This window comes from Panthera tigris, chromosome A3 (assembly GCF_018350195.1).
Source record: "Panthera tigris isolate Pti1 chromosome A3, P.tigris_Pti1_mat1.1, whole genome shotgun sequence".
In the NCBI taxonomy this organism is placed as follows: domain Eukaryota; kingdom Metazoa; phylum Chordata; class Mammalia; order Carnivora; family Felidae; genus Panthera; species Panthera tigris.
This window is the reverse complement of record NC_056662.1, coordinates 94599068-94618341: the sequence shown is the minus strand read 5'-3', so window position 1 is coordinate 94618341 and position 19274 is coordinate 94599068. Positions and strand designations below refer to the sequence as shown.

General features: G+C 39.3%; 1 protein-coding gene across 9 annotated transcripts in view; it reads right to left on the bottom strand.

Annotated features, from left to right (window-relative positions):
* Positions 1-19274, bottom strand: part of CTNNA2 (catenin alpha 2) — a 1097491-nt gene that overhangs the window by 762080 nt on the left and 316137 nt on the right. For all 9 annotated transcript variants that reach the window (XR_006215835.1, XM_042981836.1, XM_042981834.1 and 6 more), the window contains one exon: positions 3017-3183. Coding sequence is in view for 8 of the 9 variants with exons in the window: in XM_042981836.1 (XP_042837770.1) it covers positions 3017-3183 (167 nt within the window). In the remaining variant the exon portion in view is untranslated. The remainder of the gene's footprint in view (positions 1-3016; positions 3184-19274) is intronic.

Sequence of the window (19274 nt, the reverse complement as noted above, 5' to 3'; positions counted from 1 at the left end):
CCCCTGGAGTCACTACTTTATGGCAAAGCACTTGTCACTACTTTTTGTTACCTCGGTATTATCACCCGTGCGGTAAGCAAACTCATTTTTTTATATGGAAAAAGCTTTGAGAAAGGTGTAGATGACCATTTCTAACCTGCTCCATTCAAACATATAAAGACGTTTTCTTCATCTGAGTTAAAAATACATACATAGATGCTTGCAGACAACACTTGTTTGTGAATGAGAGCATGTGCTTCTACGAAAAAGAACAAAAAGCTAAAGTAGAAGTATACAACAGGTTCATGTGGGACGGATTGTTGACACATTGTGGGTTTTTGTAGGGAGGCAACAGCCGCCTGATTTGAAAGCCTGACTGACTTGAACCCGGAGCGTGAGACCCGCCAACGCCTGTGTCTGGGAAGCCCTCGCCCTGCACTTCCTTCCTTGCTCCACAAGAGAGCAATGTTCCACCACGGCTACCCTCTACAGAGGCGGTGCTCTCCGGAGAACAAATGCGTTATTTAGTCTGCAATCACTTTTAATTTTACTACTGACAGTCTGACAGGACTACTTAATATTGCTGGGTTGACCTTTCCGTGGTTTTGTGCTAAACCCGTTTTTTTTTCCCCCCGACTTCCCTTCATCTGCTGTGTTGGGAAGAGAATACAATTGACTCCAGAAGACAACAGACTGTGGTGATATTATCAGTAGACAGCACTGGTCAAAACAAGTGGGTGGAGAGGCAGGATTACAGGCAGGAACCAGTGCTGTATGTCCCACCTCATCTTGGAGGACGGACACCCTCTGCATGTGGGCAGCTTGGGGAGAAGATTCAGCCTGTCATCACAGGAATGGCTGAACAGGGCCTTCCGAGGCGCAGAAAAAGAACATATGGGATGTCAAGTTAATTTCTTGAGGTTGGGTCCTATTCTCTCCCTGGGAAAGGGAGATTGTCTATCTAGGGGAAGATCTTTCTTAAAATGTTGCATTTGAAGATTCAGCAGGCTGCAAGAGAAAGATAATGAAACTTTTCTCCCACACACTTGAGAACAAAGTTACTTGTTGCCTAAAAGGTGCATAAAGCGAGAAGCTTACTTTGCACCAAACTTTGTGATAAATGCTTCCTAGGAATTTGACCCTTTTTAAACTCCCTACAACTCTGTGGGCTATACTCCCACTAGCCCCATATTAACAGATGCAGCGTCTGATACGTAATGAGGTTATACGGTAGATTACAACACAGTTGGCAAGTGGACAGCAAGCCAAAATTAAAGTTAACCTTATTCCAGTAGCCAAATGGTGAATCATAATGTTGTACTGGCCGTTGATATCCTCTGAACTAGGTAAAGTCTCTCCTCATACTGCTCACCTCATCTAATCTGCAAGAGCCTTTCTTGGCTTTTACAGGCCCGTTCTCAGAAAAATCTGAGAGGAAACTCCCAAGCAGGCTCAGCTTTGTGCCCTTGGGTCTTCAGACCTGTGCACCCTTATAGAAACCGAGAATAGCTGTATCTTTGCTTTGTGGTTAATGATCATGGAACTCATACTGGAGATGTTGGAATTTGAGACCTTTTATAATATCATAGAGTTGATACATAACCTGGAGTCTTGGCTCTTTTATTGGGGCCAGCTCAGGTAAGATGTGACTCAAGACTTTTTGACAGACGACCACTTGTTTCAGAAATTTCTTGATGAACCCCTCTACAGAACAAATCTGAGATAGAAAGTAAGGTGAGAGTGGGCTCTCATGATTCACTTCCTTATCGCACCTGCCCCTACTTTTCATTTCACTGACAGAGAAAATAAAAACCTCAAGGGTTGGATAATAGGGAAAATGATAAGCCAGGAATGGCCATAGGTAGGGGAACTAAACCAGCAATAGGTTGACTCCCCAAAAATGAAAAGCCCATGGTTCGCATCTTATCATCTAAGGACCCTGATGTCAGTCCAAGGTTGGTGCTAATTGTCCAGAAGTGAAATTAACTGAGGCGTGGAATAAAAACTCTCTAGGCAGAAGCCATACTCCTAAGCAGTTGAATTATGTTATCTGAGTTCAGAGGACTGAACTACCCTGGTTGCAGACAGATACAAGTCAGCCTAGAGAAAGGCCTAGCTGTCAAGGACTGGAAAGGCTTGCCTTAACCCTGGTCTAGTAAAATTTGTGACTAGGGCAGGGCTCCACTTCCATTAGGAAACCAAAGAGTTGAAGAGAATGAAGGAAATGTGACAAGCAAGGCACTTATAATGAGAGTCTATGGGTTAGTGTGGCGTGTAAACGCCCACCCAGTCCAGGTATGTTAGATGCCAGACTTGGTGCAACAAGATTGACTTTAACCATGAGATGTGTATATGAGGCTCTTTATTGCCAGACTATAGAAGTGCAAGGATGGAGCAGGTAACAAAATAGAATTCAACACACAATCCATATTAAGGTGGGCATCGGTGGTCATTTGGCCAGCTAACCAGAAGAACTGACCTACTCTGAATGACCACACGGACCGCACTATTCTGAATCGCAAGAAAGGGCCAAGGCAGGTACACCGTGCTCAGCCTCTGGGGCCTAAAAGAATATACTGTTTTGAATTCCAGGAAGTAAGAGGACAGTCCAAACTCAAGTGAACCTTCCATAACTTTTCCTGCATATTATTAAATGTAATTTTAGTATTAGAAAGATTTGGGGGTAGGGACAATTGGGTGGCTAAGTCATTAAATGTCCAACTCTTGATTTTGGCTGAGGTCATGATCTCACGGTTCACAAGTTTGAGCCCTATGTCAGACTCTGCACTGTGTCAGCATGGAGTCTGCCTAGAAGTCTCTCTCCCTCTCTCTCTGCCCCTACCTCAAATTCAAGTGTGCTCTCTCTCTCTCTTTCAAAATAAATACATTAAAAAAGAAAAATTTGGAGGTATACCACTCGGGTGAGTAAGTGATCTGGTGAGTAGTGAAACATCTTTGGTACAGTTCTGAGCTCTAATATACATAGTTAGTTTTACCACGCCCCTAAAGCAAGTTTCGCTAAGTTCCACATACGTACAATTTTCAGATGAGATAAAAGTCTCATGACATCCGCCATGTCCGCCAGGATGAGTAAGCGCGTCACAGCTGAGAGCAAAGCCCTCGCCGCCCTCACCATGGTGCCACGCTTCACTGATGAGCACGGGTCATCAGCAAACTCCGAAGAGGCGATGCGCATTGTCTCACCTGGAAGACAAAGATGGAGAGGTGAGTGGGTAGACGGCAAGCTCAGAGGCTGGCAATCATAAAGATCCATGGATGGATGATTATTGTTCTTATCGCAAAACCACCATGAACACGAGGTATTCCTGCCACTCTCCATCACAGCCCACCTTGAAGTTCAGTGCATCAGTGCACATTGGACAGAGGCTGTGGACAAAATAAGGTGTTCGTTTCACACAGAAGTGTGAAATTATGCTTTAAACATCAATAAGGAATATATTCAATTCAATGTGTCTAATAGTTGAGATGAATTTGCCCTGACCTTAATCAGTCTCACATTTCATTTCCCTTGGAGCCAATGGTATTTACTAGGCAGCTAGTTGAGCTCACTGACAGTTGAGGTGCAAAGTTAACTGCTCCACAGAGGAATGAAACCAAAACCTTGGCCTCATTAACACTGTACTCTTAATTGTGCTAATCAGAGAATAACAGACTACAGAGATACCCAAATATAGTCTTTTAATACCCTGCTAAGAAGCTATTCTCTAATTTAGAGAGCATTTATAAGAGAATTGAACCAATCCAACAAATGCTGATTAAGCCTGTACTATGTCAGATATTATTAAGCTCTGGAATTACAGAGGTGACTGAGGACACCCTGATCTCTAGGAGTTTCCCATCTAATAAGGAAACATGATGTAAATACATACTCATAATATCTGTGATTACATACCACCACAGGCTTATGATCAAGACCATAGGCAAAGAAGGGGAAGTGGTTGACGTATTTAGCGTGAGGCAGGGAGAAGCTGTCAACATTGATGGGCTCTAAAGAACTAAGAGGTGCTCACCAGAAAGACAGTGGTGGGAACAGCACCCTCAGCAGCATAAATGCCATGTGAGGCTCTGAAACCTGGAGCAGGATGCTGAGTGTGAGGAACCACAGTCATGTGGGAGGCACGGGGAGGAAGGGGTACAGAGAATAGAGGCGGCAGTGCTTGGAAAGCCGTGAACGAGATCTGAACTGTGTCCTCAGCAGGGACGCAAGTGACATTAATAGATTTTTATTTTGGCTACATCACATGAAATAAAGTGCAGGGGACAAGTTTAGGGCAGAGACACTAGTTATTAGGGCAAGTGCATGACTGTTGGAAAGCAGCAGTAATGAGGTCCTAGACTAGGGAAATAGAAATGGGATACAGAGAGGAAGGGGATATTAATGAGATCTGTGTTCAAGCATGACCAGATATGGGGACTGATCAGATGCGGAGACCAGGAGGAAGGCAAGTGTTTGGTGAATACTGAATATTTGTACAAAGGGATGCAGGAGTAGCAAACAGAGGGGTCACTGACGAGGATGAGATAGGTTCCCTGTCAGTGGACTGGATATCACCCGGGGTAAAGAGGCCTGGGAAGCAGAATCATGAGGCTTCACATAGCAGAGCATACACAGGGGCAATAAAAGCTTCTTCAATAAACCTGAAAAAGAGAGTTAATATGACCAATTATTTAATTTAGGGTAAAAAAAATCATTCAATATTTATTATACAAATGATTACTTCTCATCTATTAATCCAAACCTAGTCAATTATATCACTGAAAGACTCTGTGTCCTGTAATGTATCCTCAGACACAAGAGAAAACAAAACAAAACAAACCACCCCTTTCCATTTCACAAGCAGATCAGAATAGAATGTAATTCACTCAATGTTACAGTTATTCAAACCCTCAGAGGAATACTTTTCATGCTTGGGAAACAAAGTCGTGTCAGGAAATATATTGCATTGTTAGATTTTTAAAAGAGACTACTGTCTACAATAAGCATACTATATAACTGACCAGCCTAGTCTCAATGCCGATACACAAACAAATAGCTTGATTAACAGCACGGGAGACATGTAAAAATTCATTACCATACTGGCACAAAGGTGAATTTTCAAGGTCTGACCCCTCAGGACTAAATATACTTTAAGGTGGAGGCTGGCAATTAGGAGATACATATTTAATTCAGGTGTCCCACCCTTGCTACAGGATTGCATAAATCTCCTCACTCCCTGAACCAACCCCCTCAAAAAAAAAAAAAAAAAAAAGACTCATTGGCAGATATCTGTGTTGTGGGAGAAGACTATCTCATTCTCACTCTGCATAGTGCAGCTGGAAAGAACATCCACAGTGGTAGCAAATCTAATGAAATATTGAGAAGGTCACCACATCTAAAGATGGACAGATTTGTGTATGGTATCACGGGTGCAGTAGCTGATGGTGGAATGAATCTACTTATTCAAGGAAAGGGGAGATTTATTCTGCATATGAACCTAGTAAGTAACATGGGTGAACCCAAATTCTGCAAGCGAAATTGGTATATGAACCACAATAACAGTAGGTCACTCAGGTAGGGCTACTCTCTATACCAAGAGCCCTCAGAGGTGAGCCCAGCTGCACCCATCAGCATGAGGAGGAACCCTATCTAATCAACCTAATATTCAAGTACAGGTTTTTATATAAAGTGTCAGTATAATGGCACTTAATCCAGATACTGGCCATTCAGTCAGCAATACTGCTTCAAAGCTGAGTAACAGGTAGCAATATAGAGCTCTTACATGGAGCTAATCAAGTTGTGGCCCCCAGCAGACACCCCAGGAAGGATCTCTGGAGATGTCCATGAGAGACTAGAAAGGGGAAGGGGAGGAGAGATTGAGAGGAGAGAGACCCACATTAGTTAATGTGACTCTGCAAGTGGAAACCTCATGCTAAATTCTGACATTATTCTAAGATAAATAGAAGATGATTTAATTCAATTTAAGTTAAAAGTAAAAACTCATTTTAAACAGGTATAAATGATTTTATGTTGTTAAAGATTTTAAAGGAAAGACAATCTGAAGTCAACTATGACTTTAATGCATTTTATTTCCCTGTAGTTTTAAGATTACTGAATTAAAATGGAAATCTATATTAAGCAATGATAAGTGAGTTTATCAGGATAAAATTTGTTATTTTCCCAGGGAACCGCCTTTTCTAGAGGACTAAAATATTTAGCTAAGAAACAGCATGCATGTGTAGAAGAGAGAAGGGATCAATGAAGAGAGGATAATAGATCTGCCTTTTTAAAAATATATATATACCATTTTATTCAATTTCAGTTACTTGATATGGACCTAAGCTCACAGAAAATTTTCTCTAGTAAAGCCTTTCATCTCCTCAAGCCACTACCACCTGCTAGAGAGAAGAAAAATTAACATCTCCAAATAAGTGACCAAAGGGAATAACAACATGTACAGAGAGCTTCTATATAAAGGCTTATTACATAAGTATTGTTCTAAAAACCATACATATATTAACTCATAGATTAAAGGAGAAGTAACCTTTAAAATCACAAAGACCTAGGATCACACTCTAATGCCACAGCAACCATTACCAAAAATGAGAGCTTGACAATTATTCAACCTTTGTGTTTGAGTCCCCTCAACTACAAAACAGGGGCAGAAATAATGAGAGCCTCCTTGTGGACCTGCCATTATGGTTAAAGGTTACAGGTGATACAGTCAAAGCACCCAGCACAAGTCTTTACTCATAATGGGGGCTCACTCATTATTGTCATTAATATCACTGCTCCCACTATCACTGTGATCCTCCCCCTTACAAGCATAGTTCATGAACTCCTTGTTAAAGGTTTGGAAGTGCATATTTTGGTCGATTCCATTCCTGTGTACACAATAATTTAGAAGAAAACATCTGCCCAATAAAAATATTTATTGTTTTAAGGCAGAAAATAACTCCCCTCCCAAATGTTTCCAGTGCTTGGCTTTCACACTGATGCTTGTTCTGGTTCTTATGTTACCCCAGAGGCCCCAGGATGGATGGATAATTGTGCATAAGCTTGAAATAATATCTACTCAAATGTGGAATGATGCAGGATGATAATAATAAATAGAAGAGGGGAATAACATACAGAGGACAGAGTCTCAGGAGTAGAAAAGTCATTTTGGAAGCAGATTATGAACCAAAATAGCATGAAATACCATGTGGTGCCTCCTTTGAAGGCAGAGCCTGCATGTAACAAAAGCTCTCTTTAAATACTTGACAGATGAACTACTGGAAAACTGTGAGAAGTGAGGGAAAAGGGTATGGTGAAAAGCTAGATTCAGAGAGTGTTGAGCTGTCTTCCAGAAAGTTCTCTATGCAATATGTCTAACCAACAGTTATCATATGTAATATCTACAACTGTATATTCTCCTTTGTCTAGTTATATAAATTCTCCTTTAATTACATAGATTTTTTTTGCCTAATTACATAAAGTATAGGGCACATATTGATGGTTCATGTTCTTGATATTTTCTCATTGTAGACTTCCTAGAGAAGATGAGAAATAAAGAGCAAAGTTTCCAACCCTCTTAGCTATAATTTGTTCCCTTTTCATAATAACCTATGGCTGCCTCAGAACCTTTTTCACACATATTTTCCTCGAGGTACAAACCTTAGAAAATCCTGAGAAATGAATCCTCTGCAGCAATGCAGAAAATGCAATGTATTTTTAGACATGAAAGATTAGTGAAGTCTAATACCTGACCACTGCTTCACACACTCTTGTCTGGTTCTGCTCCCCAAACTATACATCTTCTTTGAGCCACACACTCACAGAGACAGCGAAGGGACAGACACAACAGAATTTTAAAATAATAATTGAGTGGACACTGCACATCATCTGAATGTTTTATCATTTTGATTATGTTGTAGAATCTGTAAAGCAATGTAGTGTTTAAAAACCATTTACTGCTATGGTTAGCTCATTTTCAAAGCATGGTGGGAAATACGTATCTTCACTGGAGATAAAGCAAATGAAAGGTTAAATGAAGGGTCAATGTAGGGAGCATCTCTCTATTGGCTAAATGGGATGCTGCCCAATTGATGAATTGCTTAATAAAGCCAATTAGATCTTCTAGTTAAGAAAAAAACAAAACAAAACCAGGAATGGTCAATGTAGACATGGAACCCCATGGAAGTTACAGTATTACCAGACAAGATTTTGACACATTACATTATGTCTCTTGGCTCCTTTTTCGAAGACAAAGGTGAGCACTCCCTTGACAGGAATTATCCAGAGTTGGCTGGTGTACAGTTGAACTAAATGCATAAGTAAATACTGAAGAATATTCCCCTCTGGGCTTATTCCAGCAGCAAGTATATGGTGCCCACAAGGTGACTCAGGATTCCTTCCATTTTAAGAATCTATCAGGTTGTGTCTATTCAGACTTAATATTTTAACATGTGCTGTTTTGTCTTTTCCCTCGTAAGAACAGTCTATTATTTAGAGCTCATGGTGTGCCAAGTTCTGTTTGAAGAGTTTTATTTGTTAAAATTCAATTACTACTCAAGAGAACCTGATGAAGTAAATACTTGCACTGTCACCATTTGTACCTGAGGAAATTGAAGAAAGAAAAGGAAGATTACTTGCCTAAGGTCAAACAGCTGGCAAGTGGGAGAGCCACCATTGACAATCAGTCTGGCTCTAGGATCTGTGCTATTAACAACTATAATTTAAAATAACTTTAAGAATCTACTTACTGCATTAAAATTATGTATTTTCATAATTCCATTTGGATGTGTATTATGAGTTGGAGAGGAGTACACTATTTCCCTCTATCAAGGAACTATTTAATTCAGTTAGCAGAGTATTATGAAGAAGGAAGGAAGGAAGGTAGGTAGGTAGGAAGGTAGGAAGGTTGGAGGGAAGAACTAAATAAAGGCATTTCTCCAATTATTTCCAGGCTCCAATATTCCCTATTGTCTCTTATCAGAGCTGAATTATGGCTGCCTACGCTGCATACATTTGAGTCTTCAACCCTTTCCCAAGACTGTAAATCTGGTCAGGGTACAAATAATTGTAGCATATTGATTTCTTTATTCCTAGCACCTAACATATATTTTATACTGTACAGTGACTCAATGAATGTTGGGAAGAGCAAAGGAAGGCCTGTCTGGCGCTTTATGTTTTAAAAAAGATCCAACTGCTGCTAAAGCAAGAAGAGAGGACAAAATCCTGAATGCTATGCACTTATCAGTGACATAATAGGAATATTTTCTTCCATTTGTTTTAAGTTGATCTTGTGAGTTCAGTCAGCAGCAGAGAAGCTGTAAAGTCTGAGAAAGGAAGGTGACTAGAAAAGTAGCCTCTCCTTTGTTTTGTTCCCATAAGCATTTGCTACCAAGAGGGAAAAAGTCTTAAAACTTTTTTGGAAACAATCAAGAACTTGAGACAGCAAGGTGTGCATTTCACCCCAGGCTGGTTATGACTGAAATCCATGATTGGGAGGAAAGGTCGACAATCAGAATTTTTCTCTGAGGCTCAGGGAGGATGAAATTATGTATTTTCTCAAGCAAAATCTGCATTAAAAGAAGCTACCTCCTGCAGATCCTGTCACTTCTATCCCTGAGCATCTATAGCATTGCTGGCACAGTTCATGTCCTTCTGTTACCAAAACAAACTAATCTTTGGCCTAAATATACAAACAAAGCCTTATATGCATATATGCATAATACATATTATATATGTTAATCATGTATAATTATAATTATATGGTATGTTAATAATATATAACTAATTACAATGTTAAATACAATGTGTGTTATATAATTATTATAGATGTAATGTATATTAGTGCACAATTATATTAAACAATTAAAATAATTAACAAAGTAATGTTTAATAAACAATATTTATGTATATAAAGAGGAGGTATCATGCAAACTACATCAAAGCCATTTAATTAGGGGTGACTGCGTGGCTCAGTCAGTTAAGCGTCTGGCCTTGGTTCAGGTCATGATCTCGCCCTCCGTGAGTTTGAGCCCCACTTCAGGCTCTGTGTTGACGGTTCAGAGTCTGGAGCCTGCTTCAGATTCTGCGTCTCCCTCTCTCTCTGCCCCTCCCCTGCTCATACTCTGGCTGTCTCTCTCTCAAAAATAAACATTAAAATTTTTTTTAAACATGTAATTATTATAAAATAAGGATTCTGCTTTCTCCTTTGCCATCCTACCAAGGGTAGTAGACTCTGTGGACTCTTTATCTTTCTTCATTTTTCCAAACAACTCTAAGCAAACAAGAAATTACATGGAAAATGACAGAACGCTGATGGTTCCACTGTCCCTGAAGTGACTAAGACCGGAGAAATTCTGATCTGGGTAGAACCTCTTCAGGTTTGTCCAGCACCTCACTCTTACCTTCCATATAAAGACACAGAAACTAAATGGCAATTCACCTGTGGGGGGGTCAGGTGGCTGGGTGAGGCCAGCATCCCAGTCACCTGACATCCCAATCAGGGACTCTGGATATAGCCCCGAAGTGGTTGGGAGACCAACAAAGTACAGTGTTACACAAGCAAATTAAAACTTCCTCCTCACCTAACAAAATCCCAAAACACCCAGATGGCCTGGCTATGGTCCTGCCTCAGTGGCTCGAGCAGCTCCAAAGACAGCCATGCATCCTCATTACGTCTGTCCCAGTTCTTTTTTTTCCAAGGTGGGTAACTGAGTCTCTTCCAATGCAATTTTCCCTCTATCAAGATATGTTCAGTATGCAAAAGGACTACAAGTGCCAGTAATTGATGATTAAGTGTATGGAATGTTATGAGCTATTAAACATTGTTAGAGACAGTAATGTGCCACCCTGCAGAAGGTACAGATCATTAAGCGTATGGATTTTAATTATTTCAGCTGTAGCCTTTTCCTGCATTGGGAGGAGAGGGTATGGGGTAATTTTGCATTGTTGCAATCAGGAAGATTATCATGTACAATATGGTATATTTCACAAATGAGACCTTTGCAAGGACCTGTTAAATATAGCAAGGGCCATATTCCACAAAAACACGCTTATTGTCTTGGGCTCAAATTCAGTGAAAGACCATAAACTTGGAAACAGTAAACAGTGGTGTGATCAGTTTAACACAAAAATGGAGTATGAAGGATCAGTATTGAACACAATGTCGCTTGATATTTTTACAGGGAAAAAAAGGGAAAAGGAATTGATGAACATGTAAATTTCACTGTACAATAAATGTTTCTGAAATAAGTGCATTATATCAAATATATAATTAAAGAAGGCTTCTTATAGGTTGGTTTGAAAGCAAATTAAGGAGCCAATGAATTATTTTTTTGTGTGTAACACCATAATTTCAATAACCCTGTATATATAAGGCAAGTCTCTCTATAAAAGGCATATTTCTGACTTATTTATATTCTTAAGTCAATAAATGTTTCTATTGACCAGTATCTTTACTCTCCTACAACCATGACCACACATCAAAACCTACTGAAATGTCAATAGACTGAAATAGTTGAAATGTGGTGTCAAAACCTTTAGTGTGTTGAGGAAAGAAAGAACGGGCATGTACACTGGACAGCAGAGATAGAATGATCATCAAAAATACCAGCAGGCTCAACATGTCAACATGCAAATGTACAGGACATTTTTATTTCTTCTTGCTAATTAAGACATCATGTAAGGAATGGTAGAGTAGGGAGTTGGGGGGAAGACTTAATCTTCAAACTCCAGAATTTGAGAACACCTTAGAGGACATCATGAAGTCTAAATCTTAGTAGATGCAAAATCCAGGTGTGACCTCTAGGACAGAAACCCTCTTCCTCCCTTAGAAACCATCCAATTTGAGGGGTGCCTGGGTGGCTCAGTCGGTTAAGCGGCCGACTTCAGCTCAGGTCATGATCTCACGGTCTGTGAGTTCAAGCCCCGCGTCGGGCTCTGTGCTGACAGCTTGGAGCCTGGAGCCTGTTTCAGATTCTGTGTCTCCCTCTCTCTGACCCTCCCCCATTCATGCTCTGTCTCTCTGTGTCTCAAAAATAAATAAAACATTAAAAAAAAAAACCATCCAATTTGAGACAGTTGTAATTATTAAAATTATTTTTTTCAACTACTTGGTCTTTAATACGTTCTTCTGAACCACACACAAAAATATAATCCCCTCCTCACTAAGACAGATCTTAAGAAATTTTAATTTTTTTAAGTTTATTAATTTATTTGGAGAGAGACAGAGACAGCACAAGTGGGGGAGGGGCAGAGAGAGGAGAGAGAATCCCAAGCAGGCTCCGCACCGCCAGCACAGAGCCCGACATGGGGCTCGAACTCACGTAACCGTGAGATCATGACCTGAGCCGAAATCAAGAGTCGGACACTTAACTGACTGAGCCACCAGGCACCCCAAAAAATTTTTTTAAACATCCTTTAAAGAGAAGGTAAATGTCAAAACAAACATTCATCAGCCCTTGCCCAAGAACTAATGCTGCATTCGGATTATAAAAAGAGCATAAATAATGAACAAACAACTCCCCACAGGTTTCCAAATGTTAAATACCTACTAACTAGTCATTCAACTCAGGATAATTTGTTTGTACATGACCTTTTAAGCAAATTAATAGTGTTAGCATGAACAGTGTTGCCAATCAGCTTTGGAGGAGATAAACCTGGCTTCTGGCAAGTTGTGAAAACAATTCGTAAGATAGATAATAAATGATTACTAGTCACTGATCTATTTCAGGATCTAAATTACTATATATATACATTTGAAGATATTAAATCTAAGTTCATTGGTGGAGCCCAAATCTTCAATTTCAGAGGGGAGAAGACAAGTATCAAGAAACTCACATGACTTGCTCAAGGTCAGAGTCCACTGGGGGCAGGGTCCAGATCAGCTAGATCTCAACCCTCAGTTTGGATTTGCTTCAGTTTACTACTGTGGTATATTTCTTTAGAAACATTTGGTTTTTGGGGCAACTGGGTGGCTCAGTTTGTTGAGCATCTGACTTCGGCTCAGGTCATGATCTCACAGTCCATGGGGCTCCATGCTGACAGCTCAGAGCTTGGAGCCTGCTTCTGATTCTGTGTTTCCCTCTCTCTCTGCTCCTCCACTCCTTTCTCTCTCTCTTTCACTCTCTCTCAAAAGTAAATAAACATTAAAAAAATTGAAAAAAGGAAACATTTTGTTTTTGTTAAGATTTCAAAACTTCACAACGGGCTGTCCTCAAGTTAGTCCATATAAACGTTTTTATACCAGTTTGGATGTCTTGATACTATGCTTATGTGCAAATATATCTGTAAGTTTCTGGTTTTACTCATTGTCATGAGTGCAATGAAATCATACTTGCATCACTGATTTCATATCAGCTAAAATATAAATGCAAAGAAACATAAATGGGAAGTATAATAAAGGTACATTATATAATTTACATCTTATAGGCTAGAGATAGATAAACTATGCTTGAAATTGCTATACTGTAAAATAACAAGCCAACTTAACTTTCCTAAAGTAGTCTTTGGCTACACACAACACAGGAACAATCCTCATAATGAGAAAAGTTGATTAAAGATAGAAAACTCTACCACACATTTCAAACTTAGGAGCCAAACAAAGAAGGTTCCAAGTAATTGGTATTATGAATCTGGTAAACAGTGCTATAAAATTACAGCTCAATAAAAATATAGTTTAAAATACAACATGGAGAAAACTGATCATCTTCACTGGTTTGAGGATGAAAAAACAGAATGATCAGATTCTAAGATTTAAATGGCACAGTCTTTGCTTTAATTTCTGAACTGCCATTGATTCTCCAGTCATCACAGAGCAATAGCGGTTTCTTAAATGTGATTATAGCCATGAGTCTCCTTTACTCAACCAAAGGAGGCACCCAGGTCACTCTCCTTCTGGTTCCTATATTAAGAGGGCAAGGAAGAAACTACATCTAAATCAACATCAGTATATCGATTGTAAGAAAACATATCCAACAAAAATATATTTGTTCAGCAGGATCTGGCAATAGGTAATGACCAAAATTGATTTAAGGTAACTCAAAACCCTAAAGCCAAAAAAACCCAAACTGCCAAGATATGCTCATCAAAGCTTTCTTCGCTTCTACGATCAATGGCTTGTCACTAGGGTCATGATGGTATCAGACAGACTTCTCTCCTTCCAACTCAAAAGTATAATTTTTTAAAATAAGTGAAATAAGGTAATAAAAAAAATATCACCCTTGACAGGGAAAAATGTCCCAACAGGGTAACGTGCAGCCTTAAGGGTGAAAGAAATTTGGGTGATTAGAGGTAGGAGAGTGACAGTCCTAGCCATACTGCCTTAGTGTAGGGTTGATTATATGATTATAACTGTAAATGTGTGTTTGTGTAGAAAGTATATAAAGAGTTACATATCATTTCATTCATCCTTTTATTCATTCAGTAAGTATTTATTCAGTACCTGCTCTGTGGTAGACACTTGCTAGGTTTCTAGATATTCAAGATGAAGTCAAAATTTCTGCCCTCTACTTTTCACAACCTGATTTTTCTGAATTATCCAGGGTCATCCATAGAACATCTGCAGAGAAATGACCACTGAGTGAGCATTTGGAAATTCAAGACAGAAAAAGCTTAATGTTAGGAAGTTGGTAATCCTGAGAGTGTGTGTGTGTGTGTGTGTGTGTGTGTGTGTGCGTGTGTGCACGCGTGTGTGTGTATACGTATATATACACACACACACATGTATATACGTGTATACACACACACACACACGCTTAGTTAGCTATAATAATAAGTAAAGGTGGGTGGCCAAAAAGTACTTGTGTGTGTGTGTGTCTGTGTGCGTCTGTGTGTATTTCTGTATCAATCTACTTGTCTGTCCATCCATCCATCTGTCCATCCATCCATCCATCCATCATTCCATGTGTGTGAGACAGAGATTAAGTTTTTCTTTCTTTGTCCCTCCAATGTGTAGCTTTTAGCCTTAACTCTAAGAGCTAGCAGAGACCAGCAGCTCACTGTCAATGCCCTCCCCCAAATTCCTGTTAGAGGAATAAAGGCAAAGAGTATAGATCAGAATATCTCAGATAAATACACCCTTCAACATTAATTAATTCCTTGGACCCATATGAGCAGGTCTGGATCAACAGGGAGATTTCAAGGTCTTTTTAACCTCTTGACATCAAGCCCTAAATGAAAAGTCAGCTTGATAGGTTTAAGACCCCTTTCCCTGGGCTGATTCAGATTTATACTAAGATTTCTGAAGGAAAGAGACTCCATCATGTATACCAGTTTCATGAAATTGAAGGGCACTGTAGAGAGAGAAGTGAAAGAATGAAGATTACAGGAAGTCAATGAATTTTAACCTTTTCTTTCCTTCCACTGGAAAACATTATCCATCAACTTATTCAAAATAATGTAGAGTATGCCAATGAAAGGAAACATAGGACAATTTTTTGCTAGTTATATATTTTTAAAAATGTTTAATGTTTATTTTTATTTTTGAGAGAGAGAGGGGGAGAGAGAGAGAGACAAAGGGGGGGGGGATGGAGGGACAGAGAGAGGGAGACACAGAATCCAAAGCAGGCTCCAGGCTCTGAGCTGTCAGCACAGAGCCTAATGTGGGGCTTGAACCCACGAGCCGTGAGATCATGACCTGAGCAGAACTCAGACGCTTAACCAACTGAGCCACCCAGGTGTCTGCTAGTTATGTTTTCATGATATGCTTAATATTTTTTCTTCAACTCCATACACTGTATCTTATAAAGTACATAAAGTTTAAAGCATGGATACAATTGTTAAACTGGAAAAAAAACACACAATAAACACAGTCTTCTCTGTATTTGCAGACTTTCTGGATACTCTCTGGTGTGTTAACAGCTGCAGCCATTCTCTGATTCTCTGGCCAGTCTCAGAATGTTTCTGCCTCTTGAATGCTGCTCACAGGCAAAGGGGGAGGGAGCCCATTCTGTGCCTCTTAGTGTTTATTTACTTCAAAGAAAAAGTAGAAAAACAGTGATAGATGACTTGAAACTTGCACTATACGCACTTTCCAGTGAATGAAGGTGCACAGTAGTACCTCAGTGAACAGGTTTCTCACGGCAAATTAATAAATTCATATTGGGAGTATAATTTAACCTCCCATGGAGGTCTGTCTGTAGGGAGAGGATATTCTGGTCATGCTGATGTTAGTATTCCACTCTACATGACAGCATAATAAGAACTAATACACTAACATGGATTTTTAAGGCAAATACACATGGTTGGTTAATTCTTACACCACTTAACGTTTTACTAGATGGAGGGACTGAGCACTAATGGCCCTGGGGCACTGCTGGGAGGTGTCCAACGAAGTACAGGGACTGGTTTTGAACGATGAAGGGGAATTAGTTCATTTTCAATTCCTATACTGAACAGTGAGTGGCTCTTCTCACCAAAAGGAGTTTAAAGGAAAAGCTGGGGAAGAAAATGCATATGTCAAGAAACCTGCAGATGCCATGAACTTATTTTAGAGACAGAGAAGCACTACTGAACAATACCTGGGCTTAACAAGCAAAATTCTTAACCACCTTCAGATAGTACTGAAACCATGAAGTAAGAAGTAGGCATCCTGGCACATTGGGCTAGGGACCTTGGCAGCCTAGGCTGATTGGTCCATGCCTGCAGGGAGGTTACCACCCAGTCACACTTGTCCAAGGCTGTTACTAAGGTGGAAATATGAATCCACCTGCATCCTTTACAGGATGCCCTATATAAACAAGGGGTAGTCAATTTAATCCCTATGACAGAGCGTGGATTCAGTGATTTCTAACAGATCCACTTGTTTTTGTCTTCGCACAGTTCCAAGTTAAAGAATCTTTTCAGGTAAAAATGCACGGGTATGCACAGACATATCACATAAGCTCCCACAAAGTGTGCCCAATTTAAATACTCCAGTCAAGGCTATGGCATGGAGAGCTGGCAAAACCAGTAAATGGAACCATTTATAGAATTTAGCCTTAAGCCTTCCTCTGTTTCATATGCCACACATTATAATTACATTTGAGAATCCCCAAACCTAATATTTTCAATAATAAACAGATGCAGCTAGAGATCATTTCCAAAAATGGCACCTTTGCAACAATCTATTTTGCCCTACTCTGTGTGGATCTCTTCAATGTTAAGTAATGTTACTTCCTCACTTATAGTTTCCTATAGCTCACTTTCCTCTTCCCCAGAGATTTAAGAATAGATAGCTAAAAAAATCTTACAGACCCCTTCCAATTCTGGATACTATCATGCAAAAAACAAAAAAAAAAAACAAAAACAAAAACCAGTAATAACTGTTATTTATAAAACACTATGTACCAGGCACAATGATAAGCCCTCTAAATATATGATCTCCCAATGAGGTAGAAAACAGCCCATTTCAAAGATAAAAGAGACCATGGCTTAGCTTAGAAAGGTTTATTCATTTGTCCAAGGTCACACACCTACCTAGTTGGCCTCAGTCCTAGAATTTGATAAGGTTGCTAGACTTAAAAGAACGTGAACTCAGTAACCTTGAAGCTCTAAACTTAGGGCCTATTGGCATAAAGTTTTGCAGTGTGATGCCCCAGTCGATGTTTCTTAAGACTGCAGACACAGATAAAGGACCTCTCATTGTGCACGCAAAGATCACATAGTGTTTTCCAAAGCAAGCATACCTTATAACAGAATGAGATATCAATCACCACCTACAAATGTTAGTCTGCTTTGCACCTATTATACATATGTATGCCCCAAAATTAGAGATCAAAGGAAGCAACAAAAGAACTAATATGCTATCACATGACAGATATGGTTAATCTTTAATCGTCACCACTTCAAAAACTACAGATTCAGCATTTTTCACCATTAATTGGATATCATCTACTAACTCAGAACTTGGTGCTCCACTGAAATTTAGGCTTATCAACTTTTACATATGGAAACTAAGACTTAAAGTAACAATGTTAATAGTATTAATATTATTCTAGTAAAAAAATTAAGTAACCAAATTGTCAGTATGACAAGCTCTGAAAATAATCTTTTTTTTTCCCCCTCTGAGAACATACCAGTGACGAACCCTGCTTTGGACTTCTTGAGCTTATGTTCCCCTTCTGACAATTTTTACCTTGTGTTACCTTGTGCAAGTTACTTAACCTTTCTAAGACTCATCAGTAAGATGAAAAATAGCACCCCAGGGCACAGGTTTACATAAAAGATTAAACAAGAGGATGTGAGAGACTGAAGAGCATGAACTATTTCTCCAAGACATCTGGAAATACATGTAACACAGCAAAAACATCTGTATAAATGGAAGAGCAATCCCTGAACCAAAGAGAGAGAAAGGGAGAGGGAACGAAGTTAGGAAGGAAGACGAAGGAAGGAAGGAAGGAAGGAAGGAAGGAAGGAAGGAAGGAAGGAAGGAAGGAAAGAAAGAAGGCAGGAAGGCAGGAAGGCAGGCAGGAAGGCAGGAAGGCAGGAAGGCAGGAAGGAAGGAAGATGAAGGAAGGAAGGAAGGAGGGAAAGAAGGCAGGCAGGCCGGCAGGAAGAAAGGAAATTTAGCAACCTTGAAATAAAAATGGTAATTTTGAAGCATCAACAATCTCTTTGCAATCTCAGTAACTAAGAAGATAGATTTTTAATGGCTGCACATGAGACAGGAGAATGTGTTACCTTTCACAGGGAGTGGAACTGTAATGTTATCCATGCAAAATAAAATTTATATTCTTGAAGTGCTACATCAGTGAAAATATTAAGTAGAAAAAAAAAATTGTCCTCCATCAGAGAGAAATGGTAAAGAAACGTGTCTGTCCCAGCACAGAAAAAAAAAAAAATCAGATGGTTTTATTTATAATTGATAAGGATGCCTTATAACCAAAGAATTCTCCTTATGTATTTGTAAGAAACTCATGTACACTACCAAAGGACTAGAAAATCCAGAGCAGAGCAATTATTTTTAAAAAACTGTTTCAGGTTGGTGATGTTTTGGGATCCCTGTCAGAAGCAAAATCAAATGCTTTTTGGAAGAAAGCACAAAACTCTCTCAAGAAGGCTTTATAAAAAATGAATATACAGTTTAAAATTATAGAATGCTGTAGATGTGCTAAGTGACAGATTTAATTATCTTAAAGAACTTAATAATGAAGTTAAAGAAATTAATAATTAAAGAGCTTCAGATAATATATATAGTTTTAAAGAATTCTACCAATTATCCTTCTTTTACTTGTTATTCAGACATAGCCTCTTAGTACGTTGGCTTATATTACACTCTGGGATGAAAAACCAAGCTTTTTCTTAAAAAACGGCACTCTCCTTTCTG